Source organism: Rhinoraja longicauda, chromosome 15 (genome assembly GCF_053455715.1).
Source record: "Rhinoraja longicauda isolate Sanriku21f chromosome 15, sRhiLon1.1, whole genome shotgun sequence".
Lineage (NCBI taxonomy): Eukaryota > Metazoa > Chordata > Chondrichthyes > Rajiformes > Arhynchobatidae > Rhinoraja > Rhinoraja longicauda.
In genome coordinates this window covers 26654570-26675986 of record NC_135967.1, presented here as the reverse complement: position 1 = coordinate 26675986, position 21417 = coordinate 26654570, and the positions used below count along the sequence as shown (strand labels likewise).

General features: G+C 38.2%; 1 protein-coding gene across 4 annotated transcripts in view; it reads left to right on the top strand.

Annotated features, from left to right (window-relative positions):
* phka1a (phosphorylase kinase, alpha 1a (muscle)) overlaps nucleotides 1-21417 on the top strand; it is a 95396-nt gene extending 73979 nt beyond the window's left edge. For 3 of the 4 annotated variants that reach the window (XM_078412325.1, XM_078412327.1, XM_078412328.1), the window contains 7 exons: nucleotides 3855-3956; nucleotides 5490-5596; nucleotides 9980-10021; nucleotides 17871-18029; nucleotides 18121-18174; nucleotides 18835-19035; nucleotides 19864-21417. In XM_078412325.1, the coding sequence (XP_078268451.1) occupies nucleotides 3855-3956; nucleotides 5490-5596; nucleotides 9980-10021; nucleotides 17871-18029; nucleotides 18121-18174; nucleotides 18835-19035; nucleotides 19864-20037 (839 nt within the window). In that variant the 3' untranslated portion in view covers nucleotides 20038-21417. The remainder of the gene's footprint in view (nucleotides 1-3854; nucleotides 3957-5489; nucleotides 5597-9979; nucleotides 10022-17870; nucleotides 18030-18120; nucleotides 18175-18834; nucleotides 19036-19863) is intronic. The other variant, XM_078412326.1, reaches the window with a different exon arrangement.

Here is a 21417-nt window from a genome sequence, read left to right as displayed (position 1 = left end):
CTATGGTTTTAAGTGATATCCAGTTCCAAATACTTTCTTGCAATGTTTCCATAGTTGTATATATGAGCAGAAAATATGTGAACCACAAAAGAAGAACTGTGATTCAATATTGGAGTATTGTGTGAAGTTCTGGTCTCCACACTATAGAAAGGAGGTGGAGGCTTTGGAGATAAACTGTAAAAGTTTCTTTAGGTATGTAAACTGACTGTAAAAGTTTCTTTAAGTTTCTTTAGGTATGTAAAAAGGAAAAGATTAGTGAAGACGAATGTAGGTCCCTAACAGTCAGAGACAGGTGAATTTATATTGGGAAACAAGGAAATGGCAGAACAGTTAAACAAGTACTTTGGTTCTGTCTTCATTAAGGAAGACACAAACAATCTCTCGGAAATACTAGGGGACTGAGGATCTAGTGGGATGGAGGAACTGAAGGGAATCCACATTAGTCAGAAAATGGTATTAGGTAAACTAATGGGACTGAAGGCAGATAAATCCCCAGGGCCTGATGGTCTGCATCCCAGAGTACTCAAGGAGGTGGCCCAAGAAATCGTGCATTGGTGATCATTTTACAACGTTCTCTCGATTCTGGATCAGTTCCTGTGGACTGGAGGGTAGCCAATATAACTCCACTTTTTAAGAAAGGAGGGAGAGGGGAAAACGGGAAATTATAGACCAGTTAGCCTTACATCGGTAATGGGGAAGATGGTTGAGTCGATTATTATAGATGTTATAGCAGCGCATTTGGAAAGCAGTGACGGGATCGATCAAAGTCAGCATGGATTTATGAATGGGAAACCATGCTTGACTAATCTTTTGGAATTTTTTGAGGATGTAACAAGTAGAATGGATAAGGAAGAGCCAGTGGACGCGGTGTATCTGGACTTTCAAAAAGCCTTTGACAAGGTCCCACACAAGGGATTAGTGTGCAAAATTAAAGCACATGGTATTGGGGGTAGGACATTGACATGAATAGAGAACTGGTTGGCAGACAGAAAGCAAAGGGTAGGAATTAACGGGTCCTTTTAAGATTGGCAAACATTGAATAGTGGGGTGCCACAAGGCTCGATGCTGGGACCCCGGTTGTTTCCAATTTATATTAACGATTTAGATGAGGGAATTAAATGTAACATCTCTAAGTTTGCGGATAACACAAAGCTGGGTGGCAGTGTGAACTACGAGGAGGATGCTATGAGGCTGCAGGGTGACTTGGATAGGATGGGTGAGTGGGCAGAAGCAAGGCAGATGCAGCATAATGTGGATAATATAAGGATATCCACTTTGGTGGCAAGAACAGGAAGGCAGACTATTATCTGAATTATGTCAGATTAGGAGAAGGGAAGGTGCAACGAGGGTGTGCTTGTACATCAGTCACTGAAAGTAAGCATGCAGGTACAGTGAAGAAAGCCAATGACATGTTGGTCTGCATCGCAAGAGGATTTGAGTTTAGGAGCAAGGAGGTCCTACTGCAATTGTACAGGGCCCTGGTGAGACCACATCTGGAGTATTGAGTGCAATTTAGGTCTCCTAATTTGAGTAAGGACATTATTGCTATTGAAGGAGTGCAGTGTAGGTTCACCAGGTTAATTCCCGGGATGGCGGGACTGACGTATGATGAAAGAATGGGTCGACTGGGTTTGTATTCGCTGGAATTTAGAAGGGTGAGAGAGGATCTTATAGAATAGAAACATATAAAATTCTTAGTGGATTGGACAGGGTAGATGCAGGAAAAATGTTCCCGGTGTTGGGGGAGTCCAGAACCAGGGGTCACAGTGTAAGAATAAGGGGTAGGCCATTTAAGACTGAGATGAGGAAAAACATTTTCACCCAGAGAGTTGTGAATCTGTGGAATTCTCTGCCACAGAAGGCAGTGGAGGCCAATTCACTGGATGTTTTCAAGAGATAGTTAAATTTAGCTCTTGGGGCTAAGGGAATCAAGGGATATGGGTAAAAAGCCGGAACAGGGTACTGAATTTGGATGATCATCCATGATCATATTGAATGGCAGTGCTGGCTCAAAGGGCCGAATGGCCTACTCCTGCACCTATTTCCTATGTTTCTATAATCGAGGTGGTTCACCAAGATGTTAAAATCATGAGGGGAATAAATAGGGTGAATGCACATTTTTTCCCTCCAGGGTAAGGGAATGGAGAACTATAAAACATAGATGTAGGGCGTCTTGGTTGGCATGGAGGAGTTGGTCCACAGGGCCTGTTTCAATCCTATTTCTACATTCCCTGGTTGGTGTATATTAGAGATAAGGAAAGTTTGGACAAACTTGGATTTATTTTCTCTGGAATGTCGGAGGCTGATGGGAGACATGATAGAAGTATATAAAATTACAAGGCATCAATAGGGTAGATAGTCAGAGTCTTCTTCCCAGGATGGAAATGTCAAATATGCATGGGCATTTATGATGTGATGGAGAAAGTTTAAAGGAGATGTGCGAGGCAGGTTGTAATGTACAGAGAGTCGTAGGTGCCGAGAATGCGCAACCAGGAGAGGTGGTGGAAGCAGATATGATAACAACACTTAAGAAGCATTGGATAGAAATCTGAACAGGCAGGGAATAGAGAGATATGAATTATGTGGGCCAATGAGATTAGTTAGATTGGCATAATGGTCAGCAGAGACATGGTAGGCCGAAGGACCAGTTTCTGTACTGTATTGTTCCATATTGTGTGTTCCATCTATGTGAGTGACTTAGATGATAAAGGCAACTTAGCCACAGGGCAAGATGAAGCATAATGCAGAGCAATGAGACTATTCATTTTGGTACGAAGAGTAGTAAAATAATATTTTTCGTAGCTAAAATTAATTAATGTTGGCAAGGAAAATCAAGGTGTTTTGGTTAATCATCATCATCATATCATATATATACAGCCGGAAACAGGCCTTTTCGGCCCTCCAAGTCCGTGCCGCCCAGTGATCCCCATACATTAACACTATCCTACACCCACTAGGGACAATTTTTACATTTACCCAGCCAATTAACCTACATACTGAAATTCCTGCAGAGTTATAACTGATATATTTTTGGGGTGCAAGATTAAGACAGTTTTGCTGAGGTTATCAGCCATACCTTGTTTTACATAGAGGACAAGTGACTGTAAAATTTTTAATTTAGCAATATTTTGTAAATTGAAAAGACTGAATGAAGTACATTGTAAAAATGTTGGTACAGTGCAGGGAGAGTGCCATACTAGTTGCTTCAAAAATTAAAGACACGAAAAAATAAAAAATCAGTTTTGTGATAGCATAAATAGAAAGTTCATAAATTGAGGAATAGCTGTACAGGAGTTTGCTGAGATCATATCTGAAGTTCGATGCACAGTTTTAGTTTTCAGAAATGAGAATGTAATTCATGTTTTAAAACTGATTTCAAGAATATTCAGCAAGAGGTGGAGTTGCTTGTCAAGATATCCACCAGATATGTAGCTCCAAGAAGAACTAACCAATGCCATAATAAGTATCATGATCTGAAATCTCAAGGTGAGATCGCTTAAAACTTTCACCCTATTTTCAATTGCCTTGCCATCTACTGACGTACTCTTAAACCTCTTAAATACCACTATAATATCTGCCTCCATCACACCACTGGCAGTGCATTCCAGGCACTCATCATCCTCTGTGTAAACAAAACCTGTTGACCCGCATATCTTCTTTAAATTTTGTCTCACTTGTTTTAAAGCTATGGCGTCTAGTATTTGATATTTCCATCCTGAGAAAAAAATTCGGAATATCAACCCTTTCTAGATATAGGTCCCACCTGTGTGTTATTAACATTCTGAAACATCCAGAGATGCCAGTTCTCTCATCTTAATGATTTTCATCTTTACCAATATTGTGCTTTTATTTAGGTAAATCAGCAACTCAAAGTTTAATGTCTGTGAGACCTTCTGACCTGAAGACCCTTCTTCATCATATCCTCAGTGGAAAGGAATTTTCAGTTGAAGAAAACAGTTAGTTTTTTTTTTAACCTAATTTATTATTTTGCCAAAATATATGTATGATTACAAAATGAATAAAATGCATTCCTCAGTAGTAATAGTCAATGCTCAGCAAGGTGACCTGTCCAAGAATAGTGTCGTTAAAATAGCTCTTTCTGAAACAACATGAATATGGAAAGAGAAAATAAGTTTGAGAGGCACAGGAACATCAGGAAGGGAGAAATTGCCTCTTAGATGCAGAATGATGTTCTGTGGGAATGTCACAGCCTCCTGCTGTGACATTCCCACAGCCACAATGCCATGTGGCCTCCTGCAACGTAATAAAAGATTAAATAGTGACTTATAATCCAATTAGATTTTCCCAGCTTTCTTAAACATTGACTTAATTATAAACTGGGAACAATGTATATCTGATTAATCACTAACCTATGTATCAATTGGTCTCCTATGGAAGTTTCATAAGTGTGTGATAGTGTCCTGGGATGAATTGTTCCATCCATTTAAATATAACATAAAAAAACAGCTCTTTGATAGTATAAAGTGGTGGCCTGGTTTCACATGGAACATTGGCTGGTTTTGGATTCTTCCTGGAGAGAAGATATCAAGGTCTTGGAGAAACTGCTTTGGATATTAATGATTTCCTATCTGGGCTGTCTTAGAAAGTTGTGACATTCTGCTGTGCAAATGTACAGGGTGCCAGGCAGTATTGAGATCCTCAAAATTCTGAAGACATTTGATTCCTCCTTTGTGGAAAGATTAATTAAATGAGAGTAAAACCATTTGTGCGTTTCATATTTATTTCTAGTCGGAGCTGGCTTATTTTGTTATTTTTCATCTCCTTACAAGAACTGAGCAATCATATGTCTTCTGATGTTCCCATTCCATATTTACTCCCCTGTAACATTCTCCCTGAAAGTCCATCCACTCTCTTGGTTCTCCTGACACTCACCCACACAATGGACAATTTACAATATCCAATTAACCTAGCAGCCCACCTTTGGGATGAGAAAAAAACAGAGTATCCCCAGGAAGCCATGTGGTCACAGGGATTTGTCTTTATCCATAACAATGAAAAACATATCTGTGGTCTGATCACAGCCATCAAAATGCTTTTCAGCTGGCATGATTTCCATTTTCTCTGGTTGATTTCCTAAAACTGAATATGGTCTAGCCCACCTCCTGAACTGCTAAGGTGCTGATTTAAACCAGTTGCAATATTTCTGGATCTTCGTCAAAGCCAGCTTTCAGAACAATTCCATTCCTACCCCTGAATTTCCAGCCACAGGATGTATTTTATAGTAATTAATTAACCTACCAGTCAGCATCCTGTTGTGTAAAGAGAGGAAACAAGAGTAACAGGGGAGACACCCACATGATCAGAGAAAGAACATGCAAACTCCACACATAGAGCACAGTCAGGATTGAACATGGACCACTGGACCTGTGAGGCAGCATCACAGCTTGACCACATATAAACACTGATGTTTCCCGAGAAGCAGTGAATGCCATAAAATGAGCTATAACCTTCTCATTGCCTATCCACAGTTGATCAATCTACAAATAAATCGATTTATATCCATGATGTGGATCACACTGGAGTAACAAAAAGTGAGAGAGCTGGAATTAGTAAACTGAAGGTTGACATAATGCAGGTGAGTAGACTTTATGACTGATATATGTATAAATATTTAGAAATGCTATCGAAGAATGCAGCATTGCCCAGTTGAAAAAGACCAAGCTCAGTTACCCAGTTGTAGTCAAGGTGCACTGCAACATTCATTAGCACATTGAAACATTTAGTCGACTCAGTAGGTGCAGTTCTTGTAGAGTAACTCTTAATGGGGAATGCGTCAACAAAACAGGATCCAATTGACTGGCACTTGTCACCCAAAAGCAACTGTATTGGGATTTGTGCAGCATCAGTGGAGTTACTGTCAGTTTGAAATAATGGCCCAAACTTTACATGGAATAGCAGTTAGGATATTTTAATTGTTGAAGGAAACTGGACGGTAAAGAACTGATTCTGCACGTAAATGAGGAAATTGCCATGTGAATTGTTTCAATCAATCTTAAGCTTTTCAGGACTGATACCTTGCCAAGAGATTTGCGATTAAAGCACATAATGATTCATCATATAACAGTCAGGAATTTGGTACATATTTCTCATTGGTACATTCCTCTAAACAAGTATTGAGCTGGACCATTCAGCTAATTATTTTTAGCAGCATTATGTCTTATTTATTGACAAGCAAGCCGTCTGGTACTACAAATTTACTTTAAACATTTGTAATTTGATTCCTTTCACTTGCAAATATTCCTGCAGACTTAAAATTTAAAAATAGAGTATTTTTAATTTTTCCTTCAGTCTTTATCTCTTTCTTTTAATCTCATCTTTTGTTTACCATTCTTTCAGTTGAATGTGTCATATTACAATGAATTAAATATAATTATTTTTGCACATTCTGGCTTGAACTCCAGTAAAATTCATTTACCTCTGAAGAAGAGCATGGGGATTGTGCTCAACTGATTGGCACCTGTTGAATAGAATTATCTTGTGCTCATCGCATTTTAATTACTTTTTTAGTTATATTTTTTCAATGTAACCCAAAGTGAGAACAGCCACATTGTGTCAGTTGTTTTGGTGAAGATGCTTCCACAGAGTTGTTGAAAGGGGATTTCCTCAATTTAGATTCGGTCTTAACAAAGGAATTGGATTTGCCAAGTGAAGATGGTGTTTGAGTTGGGGAGGAACTTGCAGAGGTTATGTTCCTTTGAGTGATTAGCACTCACTATAGTTTACTTGCTAATGTTTTTCTACATTGCTTAAGTACGCAAACCTATGCCATTTACATGAAGCATTGCAATTCTCAAGGTTTTGGAAGATATTCTCCAAGTGAAACTGAGTGGGAAGCAGCACTAAATTGTTTTCAACCACACCGACCACACCATGCCTTAGTACAGCAGATTGAAAGTAAGAGACATGTCATATTGGGAGGAGGCCTCACAGAAGCAGAATGAAAAGCCATTGGAAAAAAGTTAGAACCAGAGCCCAAGCACACGCTGCAAAAATTTGATAAAATAAATCATCAATGTGTCAATGCTTCATAAAATGGCATAGCCAACTTTAAAGATTATATTGTCATATCCAACCAACACAGTTTTCCCACTTTTGACTGAAGTATAATCAGCAAGTACAATAATCATTGCTGATCTACTCTCACCACATAATATCTTTATTTTTCATCTTTTTAAACATATATTCGTTACAACCTGGAGCTCAATGCTCTTAAGACAGTGGAATCGATAGTAGACTTTAGGAGAGCTCCACCTCCCCTCCCCCCTCCCCCCACTCACCATCAACAACACCACAGTCACATTTGTAGAGTCATTCAAGTGTCTTGGAACCATAATCTCCAAGGACCTTAAATGGGGGGCCACCATTGACTCAACAGCTGTGATGCAATCCAACTGTATGCTTTCCAGTGTGCATCTGTAGAAGTTTGTAGTAGTCATTGGAGACATGCTGAATTTCCTCAGTCTCCTCAGGAAGTATTGATGTGCCTTCTTGGCCGTCGCATCCATGTGGTTGGTCCACGACAGATCATTGATAATATTAATGCCAAGGAAGTTGAAGCTCTCAACCACTTCCACATCTGTACCATTGATGCTAATGAGAAATATATTCTACTGTGATTCTAGGGTAAGTTGATTTCTAGCTCCTGGAATTTGGAGATGACTTTAGACGGCATTATGGTGTTGAAGGCAGCACTACAGTTGACAAGAATCAAGAGTGTTTTATTGTTGTATGTCCCAGATAGAACAATGAAATTCTTACTTGCAGCATCACAACAGAATATGAAAACATAGTACACTGTAAACAATATAATAAATGAGAAAAAATGTTCAGTGTGTATATATGTACACATACTCGCATATACACACATTATTTATATATATATAAACAACACACATATGTACACAAAAAAAATAATAGTGCAATGATAACAATAATAGTGCTTGTAGTACAGAGCTTATTTGTAGGTTGTAGTGCTTAATAACCTAGTGGGTGTAGGGAAGAAGCTGTTCTTGAACCTGGACGTTACAGTTTTCAGGCTCCTGTACCTTCTTCCCGATGGCAGGGGTGAAATGAATGTGCGATCAGGCTGGTGTAGGTCTCTGATGATGCTGGTTGCCTTTTTGAGGCAGCGCCTCCAGTATTTCCCTTTGATGGTGGGGAGGTCCAAACCTGTGATGGGCTGGGCAGTATTCACAACTTTTTGCAGTCTTCTTCGCTCCTGGGGATTCAAGTTGCCAAACCAGGCCGTGATGCAACCAGTCAATATGCTCTCTACTGTCCACCTGTAGAAGTTCAAGAGAATCCTATCTGACATACCGTCTCATGAAGTAGGGGAGTTAATGGGCTTTCTTTATAATTGCATCAGGGTGCTGGGTCCAGGAAAGATTTCCAGAAATATGCACACCCAGGAATTTGAAGCTTTTGATTCTCTCCTCCATCGTCCCGTCGATATAGACAGGTTTGTGGGTCCTCATCTTTCATCTTCGAAAACCTACAATCTGTTCCTGGGTCTTACTGACATTGAGAGCCAGGTGGTTGTGTTGGCACCATTTGGTCAATGATCGATTTCACTTTTATACTCTGACTCATCACCAACTGTAATTTGTCCAACAACAGACTTGAAGAAGGAATTCACACTGCGTTCGGCTACACAGCCGTGTGTATAGAGTGAGTAGAGCAGGGGGCTGAGCACACAACCTTGAGGTGCTCCCGTAATGGTTGTTATTGAGGAAGTATTTTTGCAATTCAAACAGACTATGATCTGTTGATGAGGGAGCTGAGGATCCAGTTGCAGAGAGATGTGCAGAGCCCCATTTCTGAGAGCTCGGTAACCAGCTTGGAGGAGATGATGGGATTGAAATCCGAACTGTAGTCTATAAACAACAGCCAGACATATGTTTTTATTGTCCAAATGGTCCAGTGCAGAGTGGAGAGCCAGTGAGATTGCATCCTCCGTTGACCTATTGTGGTGGTAGGCAAACTGTAATGGGTCGGGGTTCTTGTTGTGGTAGGCTTTGATATGCGCCATAACCAACTTCTCAAAGCACTTCATCACCACGGACATTAGTACCACTGATCGACAGTCGTTGAGGCATGTCACCTTTGGCTCTGGTATTATTGATGCCCTCAAAGCAGGTGGAAACCTCAGACCTCAGTAATGAGAGGTTGAAAATGCCCGCCAAAAATCTAGCCAGTTGATCAACACAGATTTTGAGATACCAACAGGTCCAGATGCTTTCCGAGGGTTCACCCCCCTAATGGATCTTCTGACATCGGCTTCTGTGACTAATACCATCAAGACGTATGGTCGCTCGAGAAGGCACATCAGTGTTCTCCCTATCAAAGCATGCATAGAACGCATTGAGCTCATCAGAGAGTGATGCTTCACTGTCGCTTTTGCTGCCCTCTGATTTTGCCTTGTAGGAAGTGATGGCATTCAAGCCCTGCACCAGTTGCTGAGCATCCCATAAAACCAATCGGGGTACAGAACAGTTTCAAGAGAAGAGCTAGGCTATTTAGAACTATAATCAGAAGAAATTTCAGCAAAGAATGGGTGGTGATTCTTTGTAATTCTTACGCCAGAGGCTGTGTCATTGATTGCACTCGAAACAAATATTGATAGATTTCATGATATTAAGGGATTTAATGGATATTGGGATAGAGCAGGTAAATTGCACTTGAGTAAGAAAACAATCAAGATCTATTTTTTGAATTCTTAACACTGTCCGAAGATACACGTCGGAGCAGAAAGTTATGGTATCGTTGTGTTCAAAGGAGGGGAAGAAAATATAAAATACATATCAAGTTGACATGATAGTAAATGGTATAGTGTTGTTAACAGTTGAATTCTGGCATCAATGATTCTGTTATTTGATTAATGCAGCCATTAAAATGCTTAACTTTAAAATTATTTACAGTTTGTGACACTGATATATCTGATTTTTTTCTATATTAATAGATGGATAAGCGTAGATTTTCTGCTGATGTTATCAATACTGAGGTGATATATTTGTAACTGACATTATAAGTCTTGACAATTTTTCCATCCTTTTGCTTTTCCTAATACCTAATTACATTTTTACAGAGCATTAAATCCTGTGCATTGTTTTGAAGTTTCAGCTTAACCATCAGTTTAATGTTTTCATTTACAATAACAGTGCATCACAAATGCAACAGTGTACTCTACAATCATGTAATTTTTGCTGCATGCTTCAATTAATTTTATTGGATAATCGCATATGTTCCAGAATAACATATTTAATCTTAAACCTCTGTTTTAAAAACTCCAAATTTCTGGATAAATAGCTTTATATAAATTGATTTGCAAAATCAAATAATTTACTTTTATAGCCTCCACAATCTTCTCTCTCCATCTAATACTCTATAATTTGGGTGGGAAAGCTGGTACTTATTTTGCATCTCTTCGCAGCAGCACAGTTAAAGCATGGGCTTCATTAGTCTGAGGAATTAAACCAGTGCACTCCTTTTCCTTAAGATAAGTAGGTTGATCACTGCTCTTCAAGAACAGCCAACAATATTGATTTAAATGTTGAGTCAATAGCAGAGAATAACATAGTACATAGAACAGTGCAGCACAGAACAGGCTAATATCCATACCAAAAATTATGCCAGGTTAAACGCATATCCTCTGCCTGCACATGATATGGATATGACCCACATCCCTCTATTCCCTGCATATCCGTTTGCCTGTCTAAAATCCTCCTAATTGCCACAATCGTATCTGCCTCCATCACTATTCCTAGCAGCACGTTCCACTCTTGGGTAAAAAATAATCTTTAATTTTTGCCCCTTGCATTGTAAAACTATGCCCTCTAGTCTTTAGGGGGGGGTCAGACTGTCTAACCTGTCTATGCATCTCATAATTTTAGACACTGTTATCAGGTCTCCCCTCAACCTCCAATGTTTCAGAGAAAACAATCCAAGTTTTTTTAGTTTTTTTTAAATATTTATTTTTATTGAAGGAAAGATACAATACGAATGACGTAATGCATTACATTCCCCTCCATTTTGTTCTTTATATATAACAACAAAAATAACCCTCACCCACCCTCCCTGGACACCCCTTTGCAGCTGATATGTTCACAATACATCATATCACAAATACAAATGCACAATTTGACAGCAAAACCTCTACATTCTTCCAAGGCGCAGGCCCATACATATCTACATGTCAGATGGTTCAGGATTCTCTCATTCATTATGCATCAGCCGTCCTGTGAGGTAATCGGCAATTGTGTAAACAAAAAGAAGTAAATAAATAAAAGTAAAACATAATTAAAGGCAGATCCCCAAATACAATCAAGTGCCCTCAGTCAGTGGGTAGTTCTTTTAGATTCTCAAAGTATAACAGAAAAGGTTCCCATTCTGAATAAAACTTTTTCACAGACCCCCTCAGTGTAAATTTGATCTTTTCTAGTTTCAGAAAAAACATTACGTCCTCTAGCCAAGCGGCAGCAGATGGAGGAGTTGTAGATTTCCAGACCAGCAAAATTCTCCTACGGGCCAAAATGATGTGAATGCAATGATGTCAGATTGGTTTGCATTTAAACCCAAAGTTCCATCTGTTACGCCGAATACAGCTGCAAGTGGGCAAAGCCTCACTGTCACCCCAAGGACTTCACTGATGGTTTTAAAAACCAGTCCAGTAGTCACCAAGTTTGGGGCATGACCAGATGCGTGAGCTAGATTGGCTGGAGAGAAGGAGCACCTGTCACAGCCAGCGTCTGTCCCCGGATATATGTCGGCAAGCCTAGCTTTGCTTAAATGAACCCTGTGTAAAACTTTGAATTGTATGAGCCCCAATCTTGCACATGATGACGAGGAATTAACTCTTTTCAGTGCTTCTGTCCAGCATTCCTCAGACAGATCCATACCAAGGTCATCCTCCCACCTAGTTTTAATTTTGTTCAGGTTTTGATCCCCTAAAGACATCAATTGAGAATATAATGCAGAGATCAGTCCTTTATTTGCAAAGGTAAGAGTGAGTTTATCCAACCCTGTGACAGACGGGAGATCAGGAAAAGAAGGGATTTTTTTCATGGCAAAGTGGCGGATCTGAAGATATTTATAGAAATGATTATGTGAGAGGTCATATTTTCTGCACAGGTTATCAAAACTATCAAATATGTTGTCAGTGTATAAATCCTTAATGCACTTAAGACCATTCAAACCCCATTGTCTAAAGGTTGAGTCAAGTGTAGAGGGGGGAATAAATGGTTACTGTGAACGGGACCCAGAACTGAAGCTGATGTGAACTTATAGTGACAGCGAAATTGATTAAAAATTTTGAGGTTGGATAGTACGACAGGATTGGATGTGAATCGAGAGGATTTCAATGGCAGGGAAGGGAGGAATATTCTAAAGCTGGAAGAGACGAGGAGTAACAAGACTGTGACTCAAGCAGATACCAGTCTGCATCTGGTCGGTGGAGCCAGAATAATATCTTTTGGATATTAGATGCCCAATAATAATGAATAAAACTGGAAAGGCCCAGTCCACCTACTTCACGACCTCTTTGGAGAGTACACTTATTAACCCTTGGAACCTTATTGCCCCATATAAAGGAGGTTATAGATTGGTTAACTTTGTTAAAAAATGACTTGGATAGGAAGACTGGCAAACACTGGAACAAATAAAGAAATCTGGGAAGTACAGTCATCTTCACCGACTGTACTCTCCCAGCCATAGTAAGTGGTAGACTTCGCCATCTCTCAAAGTCAGCCTTCATTTGGCTAACTTGAGGCGTATAATTAGCTTCAAACAGAGATGTAAAAGAGTGGGTAATGCGTATTCCTAGATATACAAAACCATCTTGAGATAAGGGAAAAGGCAAGGATTCCTGTCTGATCTGTAGGGCTAGGTTGATGGGGAAGCATTCACTTTTTTGGAGGTTTAGTTTATAGCCAGAGAAAGTTCCAAACTGATCTAACAATGACACAATTGCAGGGATGCTAGCTGCAGGGTCGCTCACATAAAGGAGGAGGTCATCGGCATATAGAGACACACGATGTTCCATGTTTCCTCTCCTAATGCCCTGAAATATTGTGGTTAATCTAAGTGCAATAGAAAGAGGCTCAATTGCAATCGCAAAAAGAAGCGGAGACAATGGGCAGCCTTGGCAAGTGCCCCGTGTTAATGGAAAATACTCAGATCGCAAATAATTTGTCTGTATACATGCTAAAGGTGAGTAATATAATAGCTTGACCCAGGCTGCAAATTTTTTACCAAGTCCAAACCTCTCCAAGACTAAACAAGTATTGCCACTACACTCGATCAAACGCCTTCTCCGCGTCCAAAGAAATAACAACCTCCGGACGTGGAGAAGCACTGGGCGAATAAACCACACTGGCCAGCCGACGGATATTAGAAAAGGAATGACGATTTTTAATGAAACCTGTTTGATCTTCTGAGATTATTTTGGGAAGTTGGCGTTCTAAACGGCGAGCCAGCGCCTTAGCCAAAATCTTTACATCTACATTCAAAAGTGAGATAGGGCGATATGATCCACATTGAGTCGGATCCTTGTCTTTTTTGAGAAGAAGTGAAATAGATGCCTGTGAAAGGGTGGGGGGTAAGGAACCATTTTCCAAAGATTCTTGAAACATTTCTAAAAGAACTGGTGTGAGCTTATCCTTAAATTTCTTATAAAATTCTAATGGGTAGCCGTCAGGGCCCGGGGTCTTACCACTCTGCATCGCCATAATGGCATTATTAATCTCTTCCTGCCCTAGAGCCTGATCTAGATCTTCTGCCTCTTCTGGTTTAAGAGTGGGTATTTCCAAATTATCTATAAAACTTTCCATATTCGTTGTGTCTGAGGGGAATTCTGAGGTATAAAGAGAAGAATAAAAGGCTGTGAAATTATTATTAATTTCTTTTGGATTGCTTATTATATTTTGGTGTGTGTCCCTTATCTGAGGAATAAGTCGTGACGCGGCTTGTCGCTTCAGCTGGTGAGCCATAAGCCGGCTCGCCTTGTCACCATATTCATAATAGAGACCACGAGTCCTGAGAATGAGTTGTTCTGATTGGTTAGTAGATAGAAAATTAAATTTTAAAACAATCCAAGTTTGTCCAACACCTGAAAGCTAATATCCTCTAATCCAGGCAGCATTCTGATAAACCTCTCACATCCTCTCCTTTTTGTAATGAGGTGACCAGAACTGCACACAATACTCCAAATGCAGCCCATTAGTTGTAAATCTTTTGAAACATGCTGAAGATTTTTTTTAAAAGGTGCTGTATGAAATAAAGGTTTTTCCTTTAATGGTTTTTTTTAAGAACCTAAATAAATTCTGCCATGAAAACTCTCTTTCAGAACTTTATTAATTTTTTGGGGGAAAAAGATATCTATAAATTGAAAAAGCAATAAATGTTGGAAATACCCAGCAGTTCAAATATACTAAATTGACCTTTCGGATCTAAACTAACTAAAAGTAAAATTGATATGAATTCATATCACACTTTTTCATAACACACTTTTCCAACATTGAATGATCTGAAGGATTCACATCCAATGGAATGACAGATCATCAATATACAAGATTAACCCTTTTCCCCCTTCCATTGAAATATGAATTTTATGCAGCATATTCTGTTTTTATTTGAGGTTTTCAGGATGTACAGCATTTTGCTTCCGGAAAATTGCTGGAAATGTGAAACAAAATAGAAAGTAGGAAATACGCAGAAATGAATGTTCAATATTTAAGAGAAAAATAGGTTAATATTAAAATTAATTGGTTAATTTTATAGGTTATTAAATATAAGTGGAATTTTACCCCACTTTTAAAATTCATTTAAAAAAATTTAAGATTTCTGTTGAGTAAAATATTTTAACCATGGATATTAATACTGCTTTCTGCATGATGTTTAAAAATGAAATAACTTTTATCATGTAAGTTCATTTTCAACATTTAGATCACTAACTTCCAACTTGCTTTGCCAGCTAGAAATCTACAGAATCATATTGCTTACAGTATGTTTTTTCATCTAATGCTATTTCTTACCCTTATAGACGGAAACTTTCAAGTCATTGAGCAAATCTGAAGGACTACATGACTTAATGATTTCTGTTACGAATGTTGCATATTTATGTTGCATACGTTGGTATTTGATTATCAGAATTGCATAATCCTAATTTATGTAAAAAACAATTGCACATTAACTGCATTGTGTCTTGTCCTTAGTCTGATTTTCTATGGTCTCAAGAAAAGGAGAGGCCATGTGAAAGAGTAGCATTGGGTGAAAATTCACTCAAATAAGGAAACAAACATCAGTCTGTTTTTGTTTGAGTTACTGCACAAAATGAGTTCAGAGAATCTCAATTCATGAGATCTTATTTAAATGTGACCAACTTAATTTAATAATTTATTGGCTGTTCTTCCAAGTACAGATAAAATTGTTGCAACTTAGACTTTCATCATATCATATCATATCATATACATACAGCCGGAAACAGGCCTTTTCGGCCCTCCAAGTCCGTGCCGCCCAGCGATCCCCGTACATTAACACTATCCTACACCTTTGTCTTTATTCAGTCGTTTGTTTACCCTAAACACACAAATATCTCCGTGACCCTTTGGTGATCCAGGTAATGTCTTCGATTTGAACCTTTGAATATAACATAACATAACATAACATAACAACACTTTATTGTCATTCGGCACAACACCAAACGAAATTTCAGCAGTCACAAAACACAGCAAAAAGAAAAAAACACAGGACACCCGACCCCAACACAAACATCCATCACAGTGACTCCAAACACCCCCTCACTATTTAATTCTTGATCATTTATGTTAACTTAATCTATTTTAATTGTTCCAACAAATACATCGAAGAATTAACAGAAAGTTTTAATTCTCCCAACTATTGGTTGCACAGTGTGTAACTTGTATATGTCATGGTGAAAATGTTAGAACTATTTAAAGATGTTGAAACAGGGCACTTGGAAGGATTCAATATATTCAGGCAAAGTGAACATGGCTTTGCGAAGGAGAAATTCTAAGACTCATTTATTGGATTTATTTGAAGAAAGTAACATGCAGTGTGGATAAAGGGGAACTGGTGGATGTACTAAGATTTACAGATGGATGCAGGGGATGGGCAGTAAATGAGGGGCTTTTTAAGCCCACTCTTGCCATCGGTGCCAAGATCTTAAATAAGCATTTCAAAGAGTATCTTGTGTTTTCCTAAGGCAGGTGCAATTAACCAGTGTATAGTTGGGTTGTCATAATGACCCCTTCCTCAGTAGTAGCCCTAAGAATCTGAATGTTAGCTAATTTCTTCAGACTCGTATCTCACAAGCATAATCGTTCCAAAATGTGAAGCAAAACTATAGCTGATACTTTTTTTCTGGGACTTTCCTGGGGCTGAGGCTTTATTCGGCACTGGTGAAGACAGGTTTGGAATATTGTGTGCGGTTTTGGACCCCGTATTTTAGGAAGGTTCTGCTGGCCTTGGAGAGGGTCCGGAGGAGGTTTACGAGAATGATCACTGGGATGGTTGGGTTAACGTATGAGGAGTGTTTGAAGGCTCTGGGCCTGTACTGGAGTTTAGAAGGATGAGGGTGAAATCTTATTCAAAAAATGAAAGGCCTAGATAGAGTGGATGTGGAAAGGATGTTTCCAGTAATGGGAGAGTCTAGAACCAGAGGGCACAGCCTCAGAGGAAAAGGACGTATGTTCAAAAGGGAGATGAGAATTTTTTTTAAACATACAGTGGTGAATCTGTGGATTATATTGCCTCGGACAGCTGTGGAGGCCAAAGATTGGGTGTTTTTAAGGTAGCGATTCATAGGTTCTTGGTTAGGAAAGATGTTATAGATTGGGTGTTTTTAAGGTAGCGATTCATAGGTTCTTGGTTAGGAAAGATGTCAAAGATTATGGGGAGGAGGCAGGAGGATGGAGTTGAGAGAAAAAAATAGATCAGCCATGATTGAATGGCAGAGCAGACTCAATGGGCTGAATGGACAAATTCTGTTCCTATGTCTTATGGTCTTACGATCTTGCATTGGCCTATTTCTATTTGTATGGGAGGGTGATCTGGAGGGTACAATGCTAACACTCCTGTAGAGTGGAACAGATTAATGTATTTTTGTTGCATCTACTTCTTCAATCTCTCTGAAGATTTAGTGAAGTTACACTGAAATAAATAACAAGCCAAGAAACCTATTTTCATTGTATAGTAATGCACAGAAAAATGGGTTGTGATCAGTATTAATTCATTTAAACCATTTACAAGCTTTATGTAAGTAAAATAGACATTCTTGGACTATACCTGTTGTATTGCTCGAAGCAAAAGCTTTCTTGTTGCAGTCTCTTTAAGCAGTTTGGCGGCCTCCAATTTTGGTATTATATTTTTTTGGAATGCTTATATTCATCAGAAAAGTTCATTGCTTGTCCATCATATCATCATGGTGTTGGATGGGTGCATTTTGTCAATTTTGTATTTAAAAAACATTAAATACTTAGGTGACATAAATATTTAAGTGTTATTACAAGATTAATTGAACAATTATGCCTGGACTTACAATGTTTGATTAAAAACCTGTAATTGTCACAAATAATCAAGTTTAGCAGGTAACACAATTTAGTTGGAAAGGCACGAAATGCTGGAGTGACTCAGTTGGTCATCAGCATCTCTGGGTAATTATAGAGAATATTTTTTTATAATTTAGTTGGATTTGTTTGTTGATAGTTAGCCTGATCAATCCATTATATGCATGATTTGAACATGGATAACTTGAGCAGAATTAAGTTGTTTTTCCATGTCTTAAAATATATTAGCAGGTACAGTGAATTAATTAATTTGCTTGGTACATTTTTCAGGCACCTAGGCTGTCCCTAAAGATTGATTCTGATGAATTGGATGATAGTGATTTTGTTAATGTACGCCATGGACAGTGGTTGCGGCGAAGGCGCATTGATGGTGCACTCAACAGAGTCCCCGTTGGTTTTTATCAACGAGTTTGGAAAGTGTTACAAAAGGTCAGTGTAATCTGTGCGTACAATTTTTATGTTTTTGTAGTAAAAATGTGTCCTTTCTGAAGCTAAAGTCCGTTTTTATCTGTACTTGCAGTGTGAAGGACTGTCGATTGAAAATTATGTCCTCCATTCATCTACGACAGAAGAGGTAAACCACTATGTTATCTAATTTAGCTGACCCCCACCGTAAAAATTGTTTCGTTGGTGAACTGCAATTGTAATATCACATCAACCACCAATGACTGACTAAATGCAAACAAAATGAAAGCAAAAAATTCTTGAAATATTCTGCTGGTTAGGAAGCATTCTTTGAGAGAAAAAACCCCTTTTTGGGTTAATAATCTATCAGAACTGGAAAAAAAAATCAGTTAACAGAATTTCAACAAGATACATGAGATCCAGGGTGGCTTGGTCATTTAGAATTTAATTATCCAGCACTGAGATGAGGATGGCCGCCTGCAATTGTCACTATGTTACAGAAATGTTACTACCTTTGTCAACTGTGACTTTTGCTACACCCTTGCTGTGAATTAGATGCAATCTACTTACTTAGACCTCAGCCATAAGATAATTTTTGTTTTAGTTTCTATTTGACCAGTCTTCAATTGGTCATCCAGTTCCTATTTATATGTTCACAAAGGTCATTTTATGTTTCCTTTGAATCAATCTCGTACAGTCTCTCTACCTTGTTTCTCAGTTCTTAGAATTTTTAACATTTGCCAGGGTTCTCTGCCATATTGTGAATGTGACTTATTAATATAGATGGTAGGTGCACATTTTCATTTACAATGCTTTTTTTTCTGAATAGATGACTCCAGGTGAAATTAAGTTTGCTGTTCAAGTGGAGACGTTCCTAAATTGTGTGCCACAGCCAGAATATCGGCAGCTTCTTGTGGAGACAATCATGGTCCTGACTATGCTGGTGGAAGTAGATTTACAGTACATTGGTAGAACAATTCACATTGAACACATTGCACAAATGGCAAATAGCTTATTTATGGAAGAACAGGTAAAAACAGATTTCGTCATACATATCAGCGATTTTTTTTTGCCTGGTTCCAATCCTGTTACTCACTAGGTTTTGGAGAGAGAGGGAGAGGGTAGTCTACAAAATACTGTTTTTACCCAGTTATTGTACTTTAGGGCACAAATTCTATCCTCTCATGTTTTCTCCATCTATGCTACGACTGCTTTGGAAATTTTTGAAATAGTTAAGAATGGTGACTAGGTACAAGAGATCAAATCGGAAACCAGAGTGGTTAAGTTACCAGACTGATATTCAAGGACTTAGACAATTGACAGGTATGTAGGTTAATTGGCTGGGTAAATGTAAAAATTGTCCCTAGTGGGTGTAGGATAGTGTTAATGTACGGGGATCACTGGGCGGCACGGACTTGGTGGGCCGAAAAGGCCTGTTTCCGGCTGTATATATATGATATGATATGATAAGGAAGAATATGCATGCCTTGCCACTGAAACTTACAAAGCTTTTAAATGCAAGGAATTTAATAAATCTAGAATTTTAAAAAACTTGAATAATAGTAGTCATGAAATTAATGGATTGTTATAAAACACACATGATTTATGAATATCTTTCAGGGAAGCAGGGAAGGAAATCAATTGACCTTGTATGGTCCATGTGATTCATAGTAGTGTCCTCAGATGTACCTGATCTATTGGGTGACAGTAAATCAGATAATTAGGGTTGGGTGATAAAGACCTTAGAAAAACAAATAAAATATATAAAACAATCCATTATACCTCAATTTATTTTGAGTACAAACCATTCATTCTGTTTAACAATGATGTGGCATTAACTGTATACTCCCTTTTTTAGACTGCTTTGGGAGCAGACGATGAAATGCTGGAGAAGGATCCTGCCACTGGAATTTGCAGTTTGCTATATGACAGTGCTCCAAGCGGTCGCTTTGGTACCATGACTTATCTTTTGAAGGCCACAGCAATATATATCGAAGATTTCTTACCAGAAGATGGGTGCCAAGTTCAATGAGCTGATCATTAAATTGATTGGCTCAAATTAAATCACAAGACCTGAGAACCAAGAAGTGCAATAAATTGCATTAAAATTGGATGTTATGAGACACTATTAATCCAGAAACTTTGTCCATGTTGAGTCACTCACAGTTGCAAAGACAAAATTCCTTTGAATGAAATACTTAAATGACCTAGTGTATTTTTTTTAATCCCTTTTTAGTCGAGATTGTGAAAGATCTGGGATTTTATATAAATCTTTTAAGGTGAACTGGTAAATTCAGAAAAGTTGCATCATTAAATAAAGCAAAACTTCATGCATGGCTTTGTTGCAGCCTATCAGGCTATCTGCTAAGGAATAACTTATCAAGTCCTGTATAAACTCATTGGGACTAAAAGCATGGCACATGATATGAAAACTATGTATTTTTGATGTATAATATATTTTAACAGTAAAATTACTTCAGCATCACTTCTCATCATGTTTTCTGTGTAACATGACACTGAATTTGCATTAAGAATACATAGTTTTCATGCTGGAGAAAGGTAAACCTCAGGAACAAATAAAGAAATGTAATGTAAAAGTACTATTTCATTCACTCTGACAAGAACCAGAGATTTGGGTCCTGTAGTTTATATTTCTTTATTATTTATAATTTTTAAAAGACATTTACACTGACAATAATGATCATTGTAACACAACTGCTTTGACTTGATATATAAGAAACTTTATTTTAGAAGCACATTTTAAAAATCATTAAGAAGCGAATCCTTTGTCTAGTTTGGCAATATGCTTATATTTGCTACTTGCTTAATAAGTTGCTTGTGACTGAGCTGTTAAACATATAAAACTGCCTTTATCATTTGCACACAAGGATGCTCAAGCGTGTTGAATTATTTGCAATTCCATTCATGAGGCAGCTCAATTACTTGGATTGTCAGATATATACTCCACAAATATAGAAATTTGTGCTTGAGCATCGTAGTGAAGGGGTTGAAAGCTGGAAAGCTCAGAGAGCAGGGTATCCGTTTTAGATGAAGCTTATGAAGATGTCATATTCTGGACTCTACAATGGCCTTGAAATCTGCACCATATTCTAATAACATATCAATTATATTTCTCTTGATTCAACTCACTTCTATGGTTTACCTATCCTCAAAAAATCTAGACTAGTTACTAAAATATTTTATTAAAACAGCAAATTCACTGTGAAGTTGTTTACATTTTTTTGTTGTTGTGCCAATAGTTTTAACTGATCCTATTTTGCTTAAACTATTTGCACATATGTAATGGATTTCTGTTGTTGGCTTTTTTTGTGGCCTCCCAAATCCATGCCATCTTCCATGATTGAAACTCTCTAATCTGTTTTCTGCACTGGCACAACACTGAAAGGGCACC